This window comes from Panulirus ornatus, chromosome 56 (assembly GCF_036320965.1).
Source record: "Panulirus ornatus isolate Po-2019 chromosome 56, ASM3632096v1, whole genome shotgun sequence".
NCBI lineage: Eukaryota > Metazoa > Arthropoda > Malacostraca > Decapoda > Palinuridae > Panulirus > Panulirus ornatus.
In genome coordinates this window covers 22,829,555-22,848,888 of record NC_092279.1, presented here as the reverse complement: position 1 = coordinate 22,848,888, position 19,334 = coordinate 22,829,555, and the positions used below count along the sequence as shown (strand labels likewise).

Sequence of the window (19,334 nt, the reverse complement as noted above, 5' to 3'; positions counted from 1 at the left end):
ATGGTTTACCCCAGACGCTTCACATGCCCCGATTCAATCCACTGACAGCACGTCAACCCCGGTATACCACATCGCTCCAATTCACTCTATTCCTTGCCCTCCTTTCACCCTCCTGCATGTTCAGGCCCCGATCACACAAAATCTTTTTCACTCCATCTTTCCACCTCCAATTTGGTCTCCCTCTTCTCCTCGTTCCCTCCACCTCCGACACATATATCCTCTTGGTCAATCTTTCCTCACTCATTCTCTCCATGTGCCCAAACCATTTCAAAACACCCTCTTCTGCTCTCTCAACCACGCTCTTTTTATTTCCACACATCTCTCTTACCCTTACGTTACTTACTCGATCAAACCACCTCACACCACACATTGTCCTCAAACATCTCATTTCCAGCACATCCATCCTCCTGCGCACAACTCTATCCATAGCCCACGCCTCGCAACCATACAACATTGTTAGAACCACTATTCCTTCAAACATACCCATTTTTGCTTTCCGAGATAATGTTCTCGACTTCCACACATTTTTCAAGGCTCCCAGAATTTTCGCCCCCTCCCCCACCCTATGATCCACTTCTGCTTCCATGGTTCCATCCGCTGCCAGATCCACTCCCAGATATCTAAAACACTTCACTTCCTCCAGTTTTTCTCCATTCAAACTCACCTCCCAATTGACTTGACCCTCAACCCTACTGTACCTAATAACCTTGCTCTTATTCACATTTACTCTTAACTTTCTTCTTTCACACACTTTACCAAACTCAGTCACCAGCTTCTGCAGTTTCTCACATGAATCAGCCACCAGCGCTGTATCATCAGCGAACAACAACTGACTCACTTCCCAAGCTCTCTCATCCCCAACAGACTTCATACTTGCCCCTCTTTCCAAAACTCTTGCATTCACCTCCCTAACAACCCCATCCATAAACAAATTAAACAACCATGGAGACATCACACACCCCTGCCGCAAACCTACATTCACTGAGAACCAATCACTTTCCTCTCTTCCTACACGTACACATGCCTTACATCCTCGATAAAAACTTTTCACTGCTTCTAACAACCTGCCTCCCACACCATATACTCTTAATACCTTCCACAGAGCATCTCTATCAACTCTATCATATGCCTTCTCCAGATCCATAAATGCTACATACAAATGTTAGTATTCATGAATATTGCTCGTGTAAATTTGGTTATTTCATTGTTAAGAAAATTGAATTTATCCTTATAGATAATTCTCTTTTAGAATATTTGAGGGCTCTTTAGAGTCATTTTCAATAATTACTTCAGATTATTATTATTATTATTGTTATTATTGTTATAATTTTTTTTTTTTTTTTTTTTTATACCTCGTCGCTGTCTCCCGCGTTTGCGAGGTAGCGCAAGGAAACAGACGAAAGAAATGGCCCAACCCCCCCCATACACATGTACATACACACGTCCACACACACAAATATACATACCTACACAGCTTCCCATGGTTTACCCCGGACGCTTCACATGCCTTGATTCAATCCACTGACAGCACATCAACCCCGGTATACCACATCGCTCCAATTCACTCTATTCCTTGCCCTCCTTTCACCCTCCTGCATGTTCAGGCCCCGATCACACAAAATCCTTTTCACTCCATCTTTCCACCTCCAATTTGGTCTCCCTCTTCTCCTCGTTCCCTCCACCTCCGACACATATATCCTCTTGGTCAATCTTTCCTCACTCATTCTCTCCATGTGCCCAAACCTTTTCAAAACACCCTCTTCTGCTCTCTCAACCACGCTCTTTTTATTTCCACACATCTCTCTTACCCTTACGTTACTTACTCGATCAAACCACCTCACACCACACATTGTCCTCAAACATCTCATTTCCAGCACATCCATCCTCCTGCGCACAACTCTATCCATAGCCCACGCCTCGCAACCATACAACATTGTTGGAACCACTATTCCTTCAAACATACCCATTTTTGCTTTCCGGGATAATGTTCTCGACTTCCACACATTTTTCAAGGCTCCCAAAATTTTCGCCCCCTCCCCCACCCTATGCTCCACTTCCGCTTCCATGGTTCCATCCGCTGACAGATCCACTCCCAGATATCTAAAACACTTCACTTCCTCCAGTTTTTCTCCATTCAGACTCACCTCCCAATTGGCTTGACCCTCAACCCTACTGTACCTAATAACCTTGCTCTTATTCACATTTACTCTTAACTTTCTTCTTCCACACACTTTACCAAACTCCGTCACCAGCTTCTGCAGTTTCTCACATGAATCCGCCACCAGCGCTGTATCATCAGCGAACAACAACTGACTCACTTCCCAAGCTCTCTCATCCCCAACAGACTTCATACTTGCCCCTCTTTCCAAGACTCTTGCATTTACCTCCCTAACAACCCCATCCATAAACAAATTAAACAACCATGGAGACATCACACACCCCTGCCGCAAACCTACATTCACTGAGAACCAATCACTTTCCTCTCTTCCTACACGTACACATGCCTTACATCCTCGATAAAAACTTTTCACTGCTTCTAACAACTTGCCTCCCACACCATATATTCTTAATACCTTCCACAGAGCATCTCTATCAACTCTGTCATATGCCTTCTCCAGATCCATAAATGCTACATACAAATCCATTTGCTTTTCTAAGTATTTCTCACATACATTCTTCAAAGCAAACACCTGATCCACACATCCTCTACCACTTCTGAAACCACACTGCTCTTCCCCAATCTGATGCTCTGTACATGCCTTCACCCTCTCAATCAATACCCTCCCATATAATTTACCAGGAATACTCAACAAACTTATACCTCTGTAATTTGAGCACTCACTCTTATCCCCTTTGCCTTTGTACAATGGCACTATGCACGCATTCCGCCAATCCTCAGGCACCTCACCATGAGTCATACATACATTAAATAACCTTACCAACCAGTCAACAATACAGTCACCCCCTTTTTTAATAAATTCCACTGCAATACCATCCAAACCTGCTGCCTTGCCGGCTTTCATCTTCCGCAAAGCTTTTACTACCTCTTCTCTGTTTACCAAATCATTTTCCCTAACCCTCTCACTTTGCACACCACCTCGACCCAAACACCCTATATCTGCCACTCTGTCATCAGACACATTCAACAAACCTTCAAAATACTCATTCCATCTCCTTCTCACATCACCACTACTTGTTATCACCTCCCCATTTACGCCCTTCACTGAAGTTCCCATTTGCTCCCTTGTCTTACGCACCCTATTTACCTCCTTCCAGAACATCTTTTTATTCTCCCTAAAATTTACTGATAGTCTCTCACCCCAACTCTCATTTGCCCTTTTTTTTACCTCTTGCACCTTTCTCTTGACCTCCTGTCTCTTTCTTTTATACTTCTCCCACTCAATTGCATTTTTTCCCTGCAAAAATCGTCCAAATGCCTCTCTCTTCTCTTTCACTAATACTCTTACTTCTTCATCCCACCACTCACTACCCTTTCTAAACAGCCCACCTCCCACTCTTCTCATGCCACAAGCATCTTTTGCGCAATCCATCACTGATTCCCTAAATACATCCCATTCCTCCCCCACTCCCCTTACTTCCATTGTTCTCACCTTTTTCCATTCTGTACACAGTCTCTCCTGATACTTCCTCACACAAGTCTCCTTCCCAAGCTCACTTACTCTCACCACTTTCTTCACCCCAACATTCACTCTTCTTTTCTGAAAACCCATACTAATCTTCACCTTAGCCTCCACAAGATAATGATCAGACATCCCTCCAGTTGCACCTCTCAGCACATTGACATCCAAAAGTCTCTCTTTCGCACGCCTGTCAACACGTAATCCAATAACGCTTTCTGGCCATCTCTCCTACTTACATAAGTATACTTATGTATATCTCGCTTTTTAAACCAGGTATTCCCAATCATCAGTCCTTTTTCAGCACATAAATCTACAAGCTCTTCACCATTTCCATTTACAACACTGAACACCCCATGCATACCAATTATTCCCTCAACTGCCACATTACTGAAACAGGAGTTGTGGGAGTATGTGATAGAATGTAAGAAAGTAAATTCTCGATTAATATGGGTAAAATTGAAAGTTGATGGAGAGAGGTGGGTGATTATTGGTGCATATGCACCTGGGCATGAGAAGAAAGATCATGAGAGGCAAGTGTTTTGGGAGCAGCTAAATGAGTGTGTTAGCGGTTTTGATGCACGAGACCGGGTTATAGTGATGGGTGATTTGAATTTGTTATAATTATTATTATTATTATTATTATTATTATTATTATTATTATTATTATCCCACAGGGCCAGCAGCAACAAATGGCAGTGATAATGGTATAATTGTGAACCATGCATACCTCAAGCATGTCATCATAAAGTACCTCACTTCTAGGGAGTATGAGGTTAGTAATAATGTGACCAGAGGTATTTTCCATATTGATGTTTTTTGTTGTCTGAATGGGAATTTAATGATCATACCATCCATCTGGATATCCTTAGACATGTAGATATGCTCATTGATACTCTTAGGGCTCTGTCTTTTGTTTGATTATTGAGGTTTGAAAGGATGGTATATAATTTCTCTGTCATAGGCAAGGGTGTAAATACTCATTAATTTTAGAGAGTAGCATGATGCTTTTACCACCTGTTAACAGTTGCTTTCAGATGTTCACAGTACTCCACCCACATTATGAAAATGGCTTTTAATCCTCCAAAACTTCCCTATATTTACATCACTCTAACATTCTAACAGTGATAACATTCTCTCCTTCCACACATTCTTCATCCCTCCGAGAACCTTTTCCCCTTCCCCAACCCCGTGACTCACTTCCGCTTCCATGGTTCCATCCGCTGCTAAGTCCACTCTCAGATATCCAAAACACTTCACCATAGACCTTTCTATGGTTTACCCCGACGTTTTACATGCCATCTTTCAATCCATTGACAGCATGTTGACCCCATTATACCACATCATTCTAATTCACTCTATTCCATGCATGCCTTTCACCCCAGTGCATGTTCAGGCCCCATTTACTCAAAATCTTTTTCGCTCCATCCATACATCTCCAATTTGGTCTCCCAGTTCTTGTTTCCTCCACTTCTGACACGTATGTCCTCTTTATCAACCTTTCCTCTCTCATTCTCTCCATATGTTCAAACCATTTCAGCACACCCTCTTCTGCTCTCTCAACCACACTTTTTATTACTACACATCCCTTTTACCCTTCCGTTACTTACTTGATCAAAACACCTCACACTGTATATTGTCCTTAGATATTTCACTTCCAACACATCCACCTTCCCCTACACAACCCTATCTATACCCCATTTTTGCCTTCCAAGATAACATTCTCTCTTTCCACCTATTCTTCAGTGCTCCCAGAACCTTCACCTCCTCCCCCACCCTGTGACTCACTTTCGCTTCCATGGTTCCATTTGTTGCCATGTCCACTTCCAAGTATCTAAAACACCCCACCTCCAATTTTTCTTCGTTCAAACCTACATCCCAGTTAACTTGTCCTGCAACCCTGCTGAACCTAATAACCTTGCTTTTATTCACATTTACTCTCAACTTTCTCCTTTCACACACTCTTCCAAACTCAGTCACCAACTTCTGCAGTTTCTCACTCTAATCAGCCACCGGTGCTGTATTGTCAGCAAACAACAATCGACACTTCCCAGACTGTCTTATCCCCACATGCTTCTACTCGTCCCTCTCTCCAAGGCGTTTGCATTTACATCACCCACCATCCCATCCATAAACTAATTAACAACCAAGGTGATACCACACACCCCTGCGGCAGGCCATCTTTAACTGTGAACCGGTCACTCTTCTCTCTTTGTACTCGTACACATGCCTAACACCCTTGATAAAAACTTCTTTGCTTCTAGCAGCATACCTTCCACACCATACATGCTTGAGACCTTCCACTGAACATCTTTATCAACCCTAAGATATGTCTTCTTCAGATTCATAAATGCTGCATATAAATCCATCTGTTTTTCTAAATATTTCTCACATTCTTTTAATTAAACATCCTCTATGACTTCTGAAACGGCATTGCTCCTCTCCAAACATTCCCTGGACATACCTTCACCCTGTTAGTCAATACCCTCCCATACAATTTACAAATTTATACCTCTGTAGTTTGAACACTAACCTATATACAATGGCACTATACATGCATTACGTCAGTCCTCAGGCATCTCACCATGATCCTTACCAACCAGTCAACAACACAGTCACCCCCTTTCATAATAAATTCAGCTGCAATGCCATTCACTTCAGCTGCCTTGCCACACTTCATCTTATGCAAGGCTTTTACCACCTCTTTTCTCTTCACCAAACCACTCTCCCCAACTCTGTTACTTTGTATACCCTCTGACCAAAACACCCCTACATCTGCCACTCTGTCATCGAACACATTTAACAATCCTTCAAAATACTCTCTCCATATCCTCCTCACTTCATCTATACCTGTTATCATTTCCCTTCCACCCACCCCCCCCCTTCCCTGACATTCTCATTTGTTCTTTCTATTGCTCATTATTCATCCCCTTCCAAATCCTCTTTTTATTCTCCCTAAAGTTTGATAATACTCTCTCTCATCCCAACTCTCATTTGCCCTCTCTTTCAACCTCTGCACCTTCCTCATAACCTCCTACCACTTTCTGTTCTACATCTCTCAATCTTTTGCACTCCCAAATGCCTCTCTTTTCTCTTTCGCTAGCAACTTTGCTCACCTCCCACCTTTCACATGCCACATGCATCTCTTGCATATGCCATCACTGCTTCCCGTAATACCTCCCATTCCTCACTCATTCCCACCTACTTCATTTCCTCTCCCCTTTTGCCATTCTACACTCAAACTCTCCTGGTATTTTTTCACACAAGTCTCCTTTCCAAGCTCACTTACCCTCACCAGTCTCTTCTCCACAACATTGTTTCCTCTTTTTCAAAAACCTTCACAAATCTTCACCTTCACCTCCACAAGATAGTGATCAGACATTCTCGCAGCACATTTGCATCCAAAAGTCTCTCTCTTACGTGCCTATCAATGTGTAATCTCATAATGTACATTAACCATCTCTCCTACTTATATATTTATACTTTGTGTATATCACTTTTTAAAGCAGGTATTCCCAATCAGCAGTCTTTTTTCAGCACACAACTCCACATTATTTTCACCAGTCTCTTCACCATATCTGTTGATAATACTGAATATCCCTTGCGCCCCAAGTATGCCCTCAACTGCCACATTACTTATCTTCATATTTAAATCACCCTTCACTAATACCTGGTCTCGTACATCAAAACTGCTGAAACACTTACTCAGCTGCTCCCAAAACACTTGCCTCCTGTGATCTTTCTTCTCATGGCTTGGTGCATAAGCACCAATAATCACCCATCTCTCACCATCCTCACTTTCAGTTTTGCCCACATCAGTTAAGAATTTACTTCTTTACACTCTGTTACACACTCCCACAACTACTGTTGCAGGGGTAGTACTACTCTTTCCTTATCTCTTATCCTCTCACCAACCCCTGACTTTGCTCCTAGGTCATTACTAAATCATTCTTCCCCATTACCCTTGAGCTTTGTTTCAATGAGAGCCAGAACTTCCAGATTTCTTTCCTCGAACATACTACCTATCTCTACTTTATTCTCATCTTGGTTATAACCACACACATTCAGACAACCCAGTCTGAACCTTTGAGGAGAATGAGCACTCCTCTGCTTGGAGGGGAGGGTTTCCTGCCCTCAACTCCTGCCCTCTCCACTTGTCTTCTACAGTGTGCCTTGTACTACATATGTTACATGTATCATACAATGATTCTAGAATTAAGTGCATCAATAAATGCACCTTTTTATTAAATGTGATAATCTTTCTCTCAGGCTGTGCATCTTACCCGTGCTGTTGCTACCTTGCTTCACATGACACCTGATGAAGAGAAGCTTCTGCGTGAAACTCTAGAATGGAAAATGTCATGGTTCGGGTCAAAACCCAACTTGGGTAAGGGTCAAGAAGCTTTGACAATTCCTTCATCTCAATGACACCCTTGGTGGTGGTCATAGCAGCAGCTGGGACCAGAAATACCAGCTATCACCTATTCACGATCCATCTCCCAGATTTGCTGTTATTAACAAGTAGAAAAGTATGAAAGATTTTTGTTGCTGATTTTAGTTACTGTCATTAGTATTGTATCCTTTTGAGTAGTAACTACATTATCATGCAATAAGTTGATTACTGCTTTTCTGACAGACCAAAAGTATATATATATGTCAGTGATATATATCTTTATATTGTGCAATTTTTATTTTATCTATCTGTCTATCTATCTATCTATATCTCTGACGCCTGTTCCAATTGAAACTCCCTCAAGGGGATGGCCATGGCAGCAGAGTCTCCATAACTAAAGAACTCCAGGCAATTTTATTACGTTCATTTTCTATGCTTGGCAGTGGTCCTCATAGACCTCTGCTTTAAGATGTGTGTTATGAGAGAGAGTGAACATTGACTTTGTTAAGTGGAATATGAAAATTGCTTAGAAATTGATCACATCCTCAACCACCATCCACTAAGAACCTTCCACTCACAAGCCAGGTTATTATGAATTGACTAATCACATTACGCACTAATGTAGCAAGGTACTAGTGAACCACGTCTTTTCAAAATGTAGTAAGGCCAGACGTATCATACCAGCCAACTCTTTCATGTGATCTTTTTGTTAAAAAATGCACTATTTGTGGTATTGAGAAAGACATAGATGCGTAGAATGAAGGATATGAATGCTCAGGTATACTCCCTAGTGATCATGGTTGTTCTTTACACATCAGTTATTATGATTTTTGCTTTTGTGCCATATTGTAAAAGAAATAAATGTTAGCAAGGAGTCACTTGGCAATTTAGTATCTTTGATCAGTGCTGCAGTTTCAGAGATTTCATGAAGTTTTTGTGTTTCAGGTTTCTTAATGCCTGCAAGCTAGAGAAGCTTCTCAAGCCTTGCAATTGCTTTGAATTTTATAACTTCTACCAAGTTTCATAAATATTGCAAGTGTCTTGAGCTAAATAAACTTCATTAGTGCTTCACAATTATTGCCATCACAAACAAGCAGCATAAGAGATTCAGATACCTTATAAGATTTATAAATTCTACGATGACAAGATTGTAACATTTTAATCCCTATTTGATGATTAGGATAGTATTGAACAGGGAATTTTAAGAGTTTGTGCAGTTTGCTTGAGCTTTTTACATTATAGTGAAGTAGGGTCATAGTTTATGTGCTTAGAAACCTTTTATTTCAAAGATAGTATACAAGATGTGACTCAGCATTTAGCATGCAATGGATGTTGGCCATGGACTGACGTGAGAGAGATGGATCATTAGTACAGTTCTTCCCTCCTGCATTGCTCCACACTCTCCTTGCGAGAGTGTAAGGATGTTTTTAATGTTTTCTGCCCTTGAAAGTATTGGTTTCCAATTTGGTTTCAGCATTAGCTGACTAGATGAAAAAGCCATTTGGTTTGTCCTTCCAAATTTTTTCTTTTGTTAAAGATAGTTGAAAAACCATAATGATATGTAAAAAAGACCACCTGTTCACTGTGGCCAACTTTTCAACAGGTAGGATATAGCTTTTTAAAGCGACATTTATATAGGTAATTTTATGTAGAAATTTTGCTGGATAAGGGGATATTCGTAAATAATGGTCTTGGAAATTGATTGTACAAAGGGAATCTTTACAGCTAAATTTACATTTTGTATAAGTAGATAGTTATCTCAAGCTATAGCAGTTGACTGGAAACCACACCTCTATGTAGAATGTCTTGTTTACATCACCCTTAAGTTGTGGCAAGTTAACCTTGGTGATAGTGTTTCAAGTTGCCATAGTTTATGAGTTGTACATGTCATCATGGTTATGCATATTTACCAATATTTTTTTTTTTTACTGTCACACATGTTTGTCTTTTCCCACATTAACTAGGTAAGACTTGAACAGATGAGGAAATGGCCTCATTCACTCACATCCATTTTTTGACTCGGGCGTAATAAACCAAAACAGTCTTGAGAGTTAACATCGTTCCTAACCTATTGCAAGAGAACTGCATTTAAGAGAATGGCAAATGAGACAAACTGTCTCCCTGCAAGTATTATAATAGCTTCCTTGTAAATGAATAAGTAAATATTTAGCAAGCTGTTCATATCCTATGCAAGGCCAAAATTGGAGTATGGTTCTCATGTTTGGTTCCTGGACCTCAAAAAGCACAGAGAGATGGTAGAATGTTTAGAGGTGAGTAAGAAAGATGTACCAGAGTGAAGGGAGGTGGGTTACAGGAAAAGGCTAGATGCTCTAGATTTGCCCTACTTGGGAGAGAGAAGAGTGAGGGGCTCTAATCACATCCTTAAGGTAAGTTTAAAAACAGATTGATAACATCAACAATGAACAGTTTTTTGAGAGATGTAGAGAAACCAAGGAACATACTGTAACAAATTTGAGCAAGAAATTTGTTAAAAGAGATGTAAAGAATTACTTTTCTAGATTAAGAGAGTTAGATGATTGAAAGAAAATGACTGAAGATGTTAATGCAGACACCATACATGTTCAAGTGATGGGGCCCCATAAGTGTAAACTTCCTCCCTCTACAGTACAGTTAGGTAATTACAACCATGCCTCACATACCTTTCTGTCATTCCCCTTAGTCACTTTTTACACCATGGTTCAGTCCATTTACATCACATTTCTTTTTTTATAAATACATCCTTCCATAAGTAATAGCCATACACCTCTCTTTTCTCTTTCACAAGCAACTTAACCCTGTTATCCCACCACTCACTACACTTTCTTACCTGTCCACCTCCAACCTTTCACATGCTACACTATTATCTCAAGTACACCAACATTTTTTCCTTACACACCTCCTATTCCTTACCCTTTCCCCTAACTTTGCTCTCACCTTTTGCCATTCTTCACTCAGTCTCTTCCATTACCTTTTCACATAAGGCTCTTTTCCAGACTCATTTACTTTAACCACCCTCTACTCACCTTTATCATTTCTTGTTTTCCAAAAGCATAGCATCAGGCTAGGGAGGAGCAGAGTGTGGTTTCAGAAGTGGCTGAGGATGTGTGGATCAGGTGTTTGCTTTAGAGAATGTGTGTGAGAAATACTTAGAAAAACAGGTGGATTTGTATGTAGCAATTATGGATCTGGAGAAGGCACATAATAGGGTTGATAGAGATGCTTTGCAAAAGTTCTTAAGGATTTATAGTGTAGGAGAAAAGCTGCAGTTAGAAGTTTTTATCAAGGGTGTAAGGCATGTTTATGAGTAGGAAGAGAGGAGAGTTAATGGTTCCAAGTGAAGGTTGGTCTGTGGCAGGGGTGTATGATATCACCTTAGTTGTTCACTTTGTTTATGGATTGGTTGGTGAGGGAGGTAAATGCAAGAATCCTAGAAAGAGGGGCAAGGATGCAGTCTCTTGAGAGATGAGAGGGCCTGGGAAGTAAGTCAGTTGTTGATTGCTAATGGAACAGCTCTAGTGGCAGATTTGAGTGAGAAACTGCAGAAGTTGGTGACTGAATTTAGAAGTGTGTGTGAAAGGAGAAAGTAGAGAGTGATTGTGATTAAAAACATGGTTATCAGGTTCAGCAGGGTTGATGGACAGATTATTTGGTATGTGAGTTTGAATGGAGAAACACTGGGTGAATTGAAGTGTTTTAGATATCTGGGAGTGGACATGGCAGCAAATGGAACCATGGAAGTGGAGGTGAGTCATATGGATGGAGGGGCCAAAGTTCCTGGGAGTGCTGAGGAATGTGTGGAAAGAGAAAGTTATCTGGGAGGGCAAAAATGGGCATGTTTGAAGGAATAGTAGGCCCAACAATATTGTATTGATGCAAGGCATGGACTGTAGATGAGGCTGCACAGAGGAGGGTGGATGTGTTGGTAATTGATTGTTTGAGGACAATTTTTGGTTTGAGGTGGTTTGATTGAGTGAGTAATGAAAGAGTAAAGGTTGTGTGATAATAAAAAGAGTGTGGTTGAGAGAGCAAGTGTGCTGAAATAGTTGGGCATATGGAGATAATAAGTAAGGAAAGGTTAACAAAGAGGGTACATGATAGTACAGGGAAGAGGGGGAACAGGGAGACCAAATTGGAGATGGAACGATGAAGTGAAAGAGATTTTGAGCGATCAGGGCCTGAACATGCAGGAGGGTGAAAGTCAAGCATGGAAAAGAGTAAATTGGAATGATGTGGTATACTGGGTCAACATGCCACCAATGGACTGATTCAGGGTAAACCATGGAAAGGTCTTTGGGGACCTGAATTTGGATAAGGAGCTGTGGTTTTGGTGCATTACACATGACAGCTCGTGTATGGATGTGAGTGGATGTGGCCTTCCTTCGATAGCTCATGTATGGATGTGAGTGGATGTGGCCTTCCTTCGACTGTTTCCTGGTGCTACCCCGCAGAGTGGCACTGGAAATGGATGAAAGCAAGCAAATATATGTACATACATGTGTATATATATATATATATATATATATATATATATATATATATGTGTATGTATACATATGTATGTATGTATGTATATATATATATATGTATATATATGAATATGTATTTGTATGTGCATATGTGTGTGGATGTGTCTTTCTTCGTGTGCTTCCTGACACTACCTAGTTAATGCGGGAAATGATGATCAAGTATGAAAAAAGAGTGTCAGAAGTGGTGGGGACAAGAAAAAGAGGAAGCCCATATTTGAGATAGAAGGATTGAGTGCTCGGGGCCTGAATGTGCAGGAGGGTGAAAGGCATGCATAGGATAGAATTAATTGGAGCTGTATGGTATACGGGTAGTATGCTTTCATTGGACTGAATCCGTGCATTTGAAGCAGTTGGAGAAACCCAGGAAAGGTCTGTGGGGCCTGATTGTGGATAGAGGGCTCTGGTTTCATTGCTTTACACAGAGCATCTAGAGAATGGATGTGAGTGAATGAGGCCTTTTATTCATCTGTTCTGGTGCCATCATGATAATACAGGAAATGGCAAACAAGTAAGGAAAAAATAGGCATTACTGGCAATACCAGCTTGTGGTTATGCCACAAATGAAAAATCACTTTAAGGGAGGTTGTGTCATCGTCAGTAGATGAAAAGAAATGCATCAAGGAACTCCCCACTCTAGAGGAACCCATCATTTCTTGTTTGTGATTGTAGTTCAGGTTGAAGCTGCAGGAGAATCATAAAAAGGGTCCTGGTGTTATATATAATAATGATTTTACCCCCCCCCATATTGATGAAGTAAATGCCAACAACATAAGAATGAGCCCTTTTGCAAAGTTCCTCACTACACCTTGTCTTTTGTTCTCCACTTTAGAAAGTTCATATTGGGGGGGGGAGGATTCTAAGTATAATTGTATTTGTTTGTACTTGATGATATAAGTTGATAACAAAAATGGCTTAAGGCACCAGGTCTTGAAACAACTTGCCAGTGTCAACGTTGATATAAGTAGCGAACAAGGCATTCTTTATATTTACATTGAGCACTAACATTCTTGATAAGTCATTACTTTTTTTTAAGGGCATTACTGATATTCTCTGGATTACCATTGGACCTTGAATGAAGTTCTCCTGTCCAGACTTCATTATTATATGCTGTGATGCAGCTGTTTGATGGCCCCAGAACAAGAGATGTGCTGCTCATCTTGTATATAAGCTGGAGAAGTCTACTGTACCAAAGAAGCAGGTTAGTGAACCTATTGATCAAATGAATAAGGTGACTGCATCTTGTACAGTAACTGTGGGTCAGAATTATCCTTAATCTTAGAGAATTCAGGGTAAAGATCTTCAAGCTATATCAGAATTATGACAAATCACTCCTGAACTGAGTATTCCGTTCCTGCTCAAAGTGTTCGTTGTGTTGATTAGAATATTATCATTGTTATTGGGATAAGTATCCATATGTTTAATATGCCTCCTGATAATAACAGCCTTATATATAACTTAATGGCTTTCACCCTTTATGACCTTTGGTTGACAGTTTTCTTAATGTATGGATCTCAACATCTCATTGTTAAGTACTGAAAATTTATTTTGTCATGTAAGATAGACATTCTGTGTTTATTATGTGTAGATTTTTGATAAGCTGAGACAAGGAGTCGCCAACTCATTTACCCTTGTTGCAAGTGTCTGGAATGAACCAGCTGGTTTGTTTTCATTAACTGTAAAAAGATATACCTCTGAGTGGAGGTAACTGGTGGTAACTTAAGCCAATAGGTGATAGAATGGTTGCATTCAAATCATCTCACTTGTTAGTTGGTGGGTTTTTATGAAGAGAGGAGACCGCTTTGTAGCTTTAAGCAACTTGAACCCAGTAGAGGGGAAAACACTGAAATGTTCATCCAGTTTATTGGGTTTGAGCTGCTTTTTGTAAACCTGGTCTCAAGGCACAGGTTTCCAAATTTTGCAAGTTGGTCAAATTCAGACGTACTTCCATGTATTAGAAAACTTAATTGCCCCGTAGACTTGAATTTATTAGTCTTGATCTTGATAAACCAAAAAAGTGGCAGTGTACGTATTACTTTTTAATTTTTTTCTTTTTTTGTCTCCACATTGAAAGTAAACTTCCTTTTGTGGAATTCTAATTTTTGTGCATAGATGATAAGAATTGTATTTGAATATATTTTGATTATGCTATGATCATCATGCAACTAGTCAAAAACACTTATTTGCTTTTTTTAATTACTTACTGTGTACCCTCAGTAAAAGAGAATTAAGAAACTGGGAAAAGAGGCTTGAGTGACATTAGATAAAGCATGTTGAAGCCTTTATATTGCAAATTCTATTTATGTAATGTGTTTCAGTATAGGAGAGAACTGGCAGATATATGCTGGTTTTCATCATCTGAAGTTCGTACTTCATTTGTACTAAGCAGGTTGAGTGCTTTTCATTAAGAAATTTTATTTGCAATGCAGTTATAGTTATTTATTAGTGCTTGTTAAATGAACAGAATGATATTTTTACGTATGTAATTTTTGTAAAACCATAACTTGCAGTACATAAGCCGTTAGTTATTGTGTTGATTTTTTTTTTTTTTTTTTTTTTTTTTTTTTTTTTTTTTTTATACTTTGTCGCTGTCTCCCGCGTTTGCGAGGTAGCGCAAGGAAACAGACGAAAGAAATGGCCCAACCTCCCCCCCCCCATACACATGTACATACACACGTCCACACACGCAAATATACATACCTACACAGCTTTCCATGGTTTACCCCAGACGCTTCACATGCCTTGATTCAATCCACTGACAGCACGTCAACCCCTGTATACCACATGACTCCAATTCACTCTATTCCTTGCCCTCCTTTCACCCTCCTGCATGTTCAGGCCCCGATCACACAAAATCTTTTTCACTCCATCTTTCCACCTCCAATTTGGTCTCCCTCTTCTCCTCGTTCCCTCCACCTCCGACACATATATCCTCTTGGTCAATCTCTCCTCACTCATTCTCTCCATGTGCCCAAACCATTTCAAAACACCCTCTTCTGCTCTCTCAACCACGCTCTTTTTATTTCCACACATCTCTCTTACCCTTACGTTACTTACTCGATCAAACCACCTCACACCACACATTGTCCTCAAACATCTCATTTCCAGCACATCCATCCTCCTGCGCACACCTCTATCCATAGCCCACGCCTCGCAACCATACAACATTGTTGGAACCACTATTCCCTCAAACATACCCATTTTCGCTTTCCGAGATAATGTTCTCGACTTCCACACATTTTTCAAGGCTCCCAAAATTTTCGCCCCCTCCCCCACCCTATGATCCACTTCCGCTTCCATGGTTCCATCCGCTGACAGATCCACTCCCAGATATCTAAAACACTTCACTTCCTCCAGTTTTTCTCCATTCAAACTCACCTCCCAATTGACTTGACCCTCACCCCTACTGTACCTAATAACCTTGCTCTTATTCACATTTACTCTCAACTTTCTTCTTCCACACACTTTACCAAACTCAGTCACCAACTTCTGCAGTTTCTCACATGAATCAGCCACCAGCGCTGTATCATCAGCGAACAACAACTGACTCACTTCCCAAGCTCTCTCATCCCCAACAGACTTCATACTTGATATATATATATATATATATATATATATATATATATATATATATATATATATATATATATATATATATATATGTATATATATATAAATGCAAGAGTTTTGGAAAGAGGGGCAAGGATGAAGTCTGTTGGGGATGAGAGAGCTTGGGAAGTGAGTCAGTTGTTGTTCGCTGATGATACAGCGCTGGTGGCTGATTCATGTGAGAAACTGCAGAAGCTGGTGACTGAGTTTGGAAAAGTGTGTAGAAGAAGAAAGTTAAGAGTAAATGTGAATAAGAGCAAGGTTATTAGGTACAGTAGGGTTGAGGGTCAAGTCAATTGGGAGGTGAGTTTGAATGGAGAAAAACTGGAGGAGTGTTTTAGATATCTGGGAGTTGATCTGGCAGCGGAAGGAACCATGGAAGCGGAAGTGGATCATAGGGTGGGGGAGGGGGCGAAAATCCTGGGGGCCTTGAAGAATGTGTGGAAGTCGAGAACATTATCTCGGAAAGCAAAAATGGGTATGTTTGAAGGAATAGTGGTTCCAACAATGTTGTATGGTTGCGAGGCGTGGGCTATGGATAGAGTTGTGCGCAGGAGGATGGATGTGCTGGAAATGAGATGTTTGAGGACAATGTGTGGTGTGAGGTGGTTTGATCGAGTGAGTAACGTAAGGGTAAGAGAGATGTGTGGAAATAAAAAGAGCGTGGTTGAGAGAGCAGAAGAGGGTGTTTTGAAATGGTTTGGGCACATGGAGAGAATGAGTGAGGAAAGATTGACCAAGAGGATATATGTGTCGGAGGTGGAGGGAACGAGGAGAAGTGGGAGACCAAATTGGAGGTGGAAAGATGGAGTGAAAAAGATTTTGTGTGATCGGGGCCTGAACATGCAGGAGGGTGAAAGAAGGGCAAGGAATAGAGTGAATTGGATCGATGTGGTATACCGGGGTTGACGTGCTGTCAGTGGATTGAATCAGGGCATGTGAAGCGTCTGGGGTAAACCATGGAAAGCTGTGTAGGTATGTATATTTGCGTGTGAGGACGTGTATGTGTATACATGTGTATGGGGGTGGGTTGGGCCATTTCTTTCATCTGTTTCCTTGCGCTACCTCGCAAACGCGGGAGACAGCGACAAAGCAAAAATATATATATCTAAAACACTTCACTTCCTCCAGTTTTTCTCCATTTAAACTCACCTCCCAATTGACTTGACCCTCAACCCTACTGTACCTAATAACCTTGCTCTTATTCACATTTACTCTTAACTTTCTTCTTTCACACACTTTACCAAACTCAGTCACCAGCTTCTGCAGTTTCTCACATGAATCAGCCACCAGCGCTGTATCATCAGCGAACAACAACTGACTCACTTCCCAAGCTCTCTCATCCCCAACAGACTTCATACTTGCCCCTCTTTCCAAAACTCTTGCATTTACCTCCCTAACAACCCCATCCATAAACAAATTAAACAACCATGGAGACATCACACACCCCTGCTGCAAACCTACATTCACTGAGAACCAATCACTTTCCTCTCTTCCTACACGTACACATGCCTTACATCCTCGATAAAAACTTTTCACTGCTTCTAACAACTTGCCTCCCACACCATATATTCTTAATACCTTCCACAGAGCATCTCTATCAACTCTATCATATGCCTTCTCCAGATCCATAAGTGCTACATACAAATCCATTTGCTTTTCTAAGTATTTCTCACATACATTCTTCAAAGCAAACACCTGATCCACACATCCTCTACCACTTCTGAAACCACACTGCTCTTCCCCAATCTGATGCTCTGTACATGCCTTCACCCTCTCAATCAATACCCTCCCCTATAATTTCCCAGGAATACTCAACAAACTTGTACCTCTGTAATTTGAGCACTCACTCTTATCCCCTTTGCCTTTATACAATGGCACTATGCACGCATTCCGCCAATCCTCAGGCACCTCACCATGAGTCATACATACATTAAATAACCTTACCAACCAGTCAATAATACAGTCACCCCCTTTTTTAATAAATTCCACTGCAATTCCATCCAAACCTGCTGCCTTGCCGGCTTTCATCTTCCGCAAAGCTTTTACTACCTCTTCTCTGTTTACCAAATCATTTTCCCTAACCCTCTCACTTTGCACACCACCTCGACCAAAACACCCTATATCTGCCACTCTATCATCAAACACATTCAACAAACCTTCAAAATACTCACTCCATCTCCTTCTCATATCACCACTACTTGTTATCACCTCCCCATTTGCGCCCTTCACTGAAGTTCCCATTTGCTCCCTTGTCTTACGCACTTTATTTACCTCCTTCCAGAACATCTTTTTATTCTCCCTAAAATTTAATGATACTCTCTCACCCCAACTCTCATATGCCCTCTTTTTCACCTCTTGCACCTTTCTCTTGACCCCGTCTCTTTCTTTTATACATCTCCCACTCAATTGCATTTTTTCCCTGCAAAAATCGTCCAAATGCCTCTCTCTTCTCTTTCACTAATAATCTTACTTCTTCATCCCACCACTCACTACCCTTTCTAATCAGCCCACCTCCCACTCTTCTCATGCCACAAGCATCTTTTGCGCAATCCATCACTGATTCCCTAAATACATCCCATTCCTCCCCCACTCCCCTTACTTCCATTGTTCTCACCTTTTTCCATTCTGTACTCAGTCTCTCCTGGTACTTCCTCACACAAGTCTCCTTCCCAAGCTCACTTACTCTCACCACCCTCTTCACCCCAACATTCACTCTTCTTTTCTGAAAACCCATACAAATCTTCACCTTAGCCTCCACAAGATAATGATTAGACATCCCTCCAGTTGCACCTCTCAGCACATTAACATCCAAAAGTCTCTCTTTCGCACGCTTGTCAATTAACATGTAATCCAATAATGCTCTCTGGCCATCTCTCATACTTACATATGTATACTTATGTATATCTCGCTTTTTAAACCAGGTATTCCCAGTCACCAGTCCTTTTTCAGCACATAAATCTACAAGCTCTTCACCATTTCCATTTACAACACTGAACACTCCATGTATACCAATTATTCCCTCAACTGCCACATTACTCACCTTTGCATTCAAATCTCCCATCACTATAACCCGGTCTCGTGCATCAAAACCACTAACACACTCATTCAGCTGCTCCCAAAACACTTGCCTCTCATGATCTTTCTTCTCATGCCCAGGTGCATATGCAC

General features: G+C 40.9%; 1 protein-coding gene across 2 annotated transcripts in view; it reads left to right on the top strand.

Annotated features, from left to right (window-relative positions):
• LOC139766015 (golgin subfamily A member 1-like) overlaps window positions 1–13,733 on the top strand; it is a 60,989-nt gene extending 47,256 nt beyond the window's left edge. Inside the window, exons 12-14 of one of the 2 annotated variants that reach the window (XM_071694104.1) lie at window positions 4,316–4,413; window positions 7,908–8,025; window positions 13,591–13,733. In XM_071694104.1, the coding sequence (XP_071550205.1) occupies window positions 4,316–4,413; window positions 7,908–8,025; window positions 13,591–13,601 (227 nt within the window). In that variant the 3' untranslated portion in view covers window positions 13,602–13,733. Of the gene's footprint in view, window positions 1–4,315; window positions 4,414–7,907; window positions 8,910–13,590 lie in introns of those variants that run through there. The other variant, XM_071694103.1, reaches the window with a different exon arrangement.
• Window positions 13,734–19,334: the final 5,601 nt, after the last annotated feature.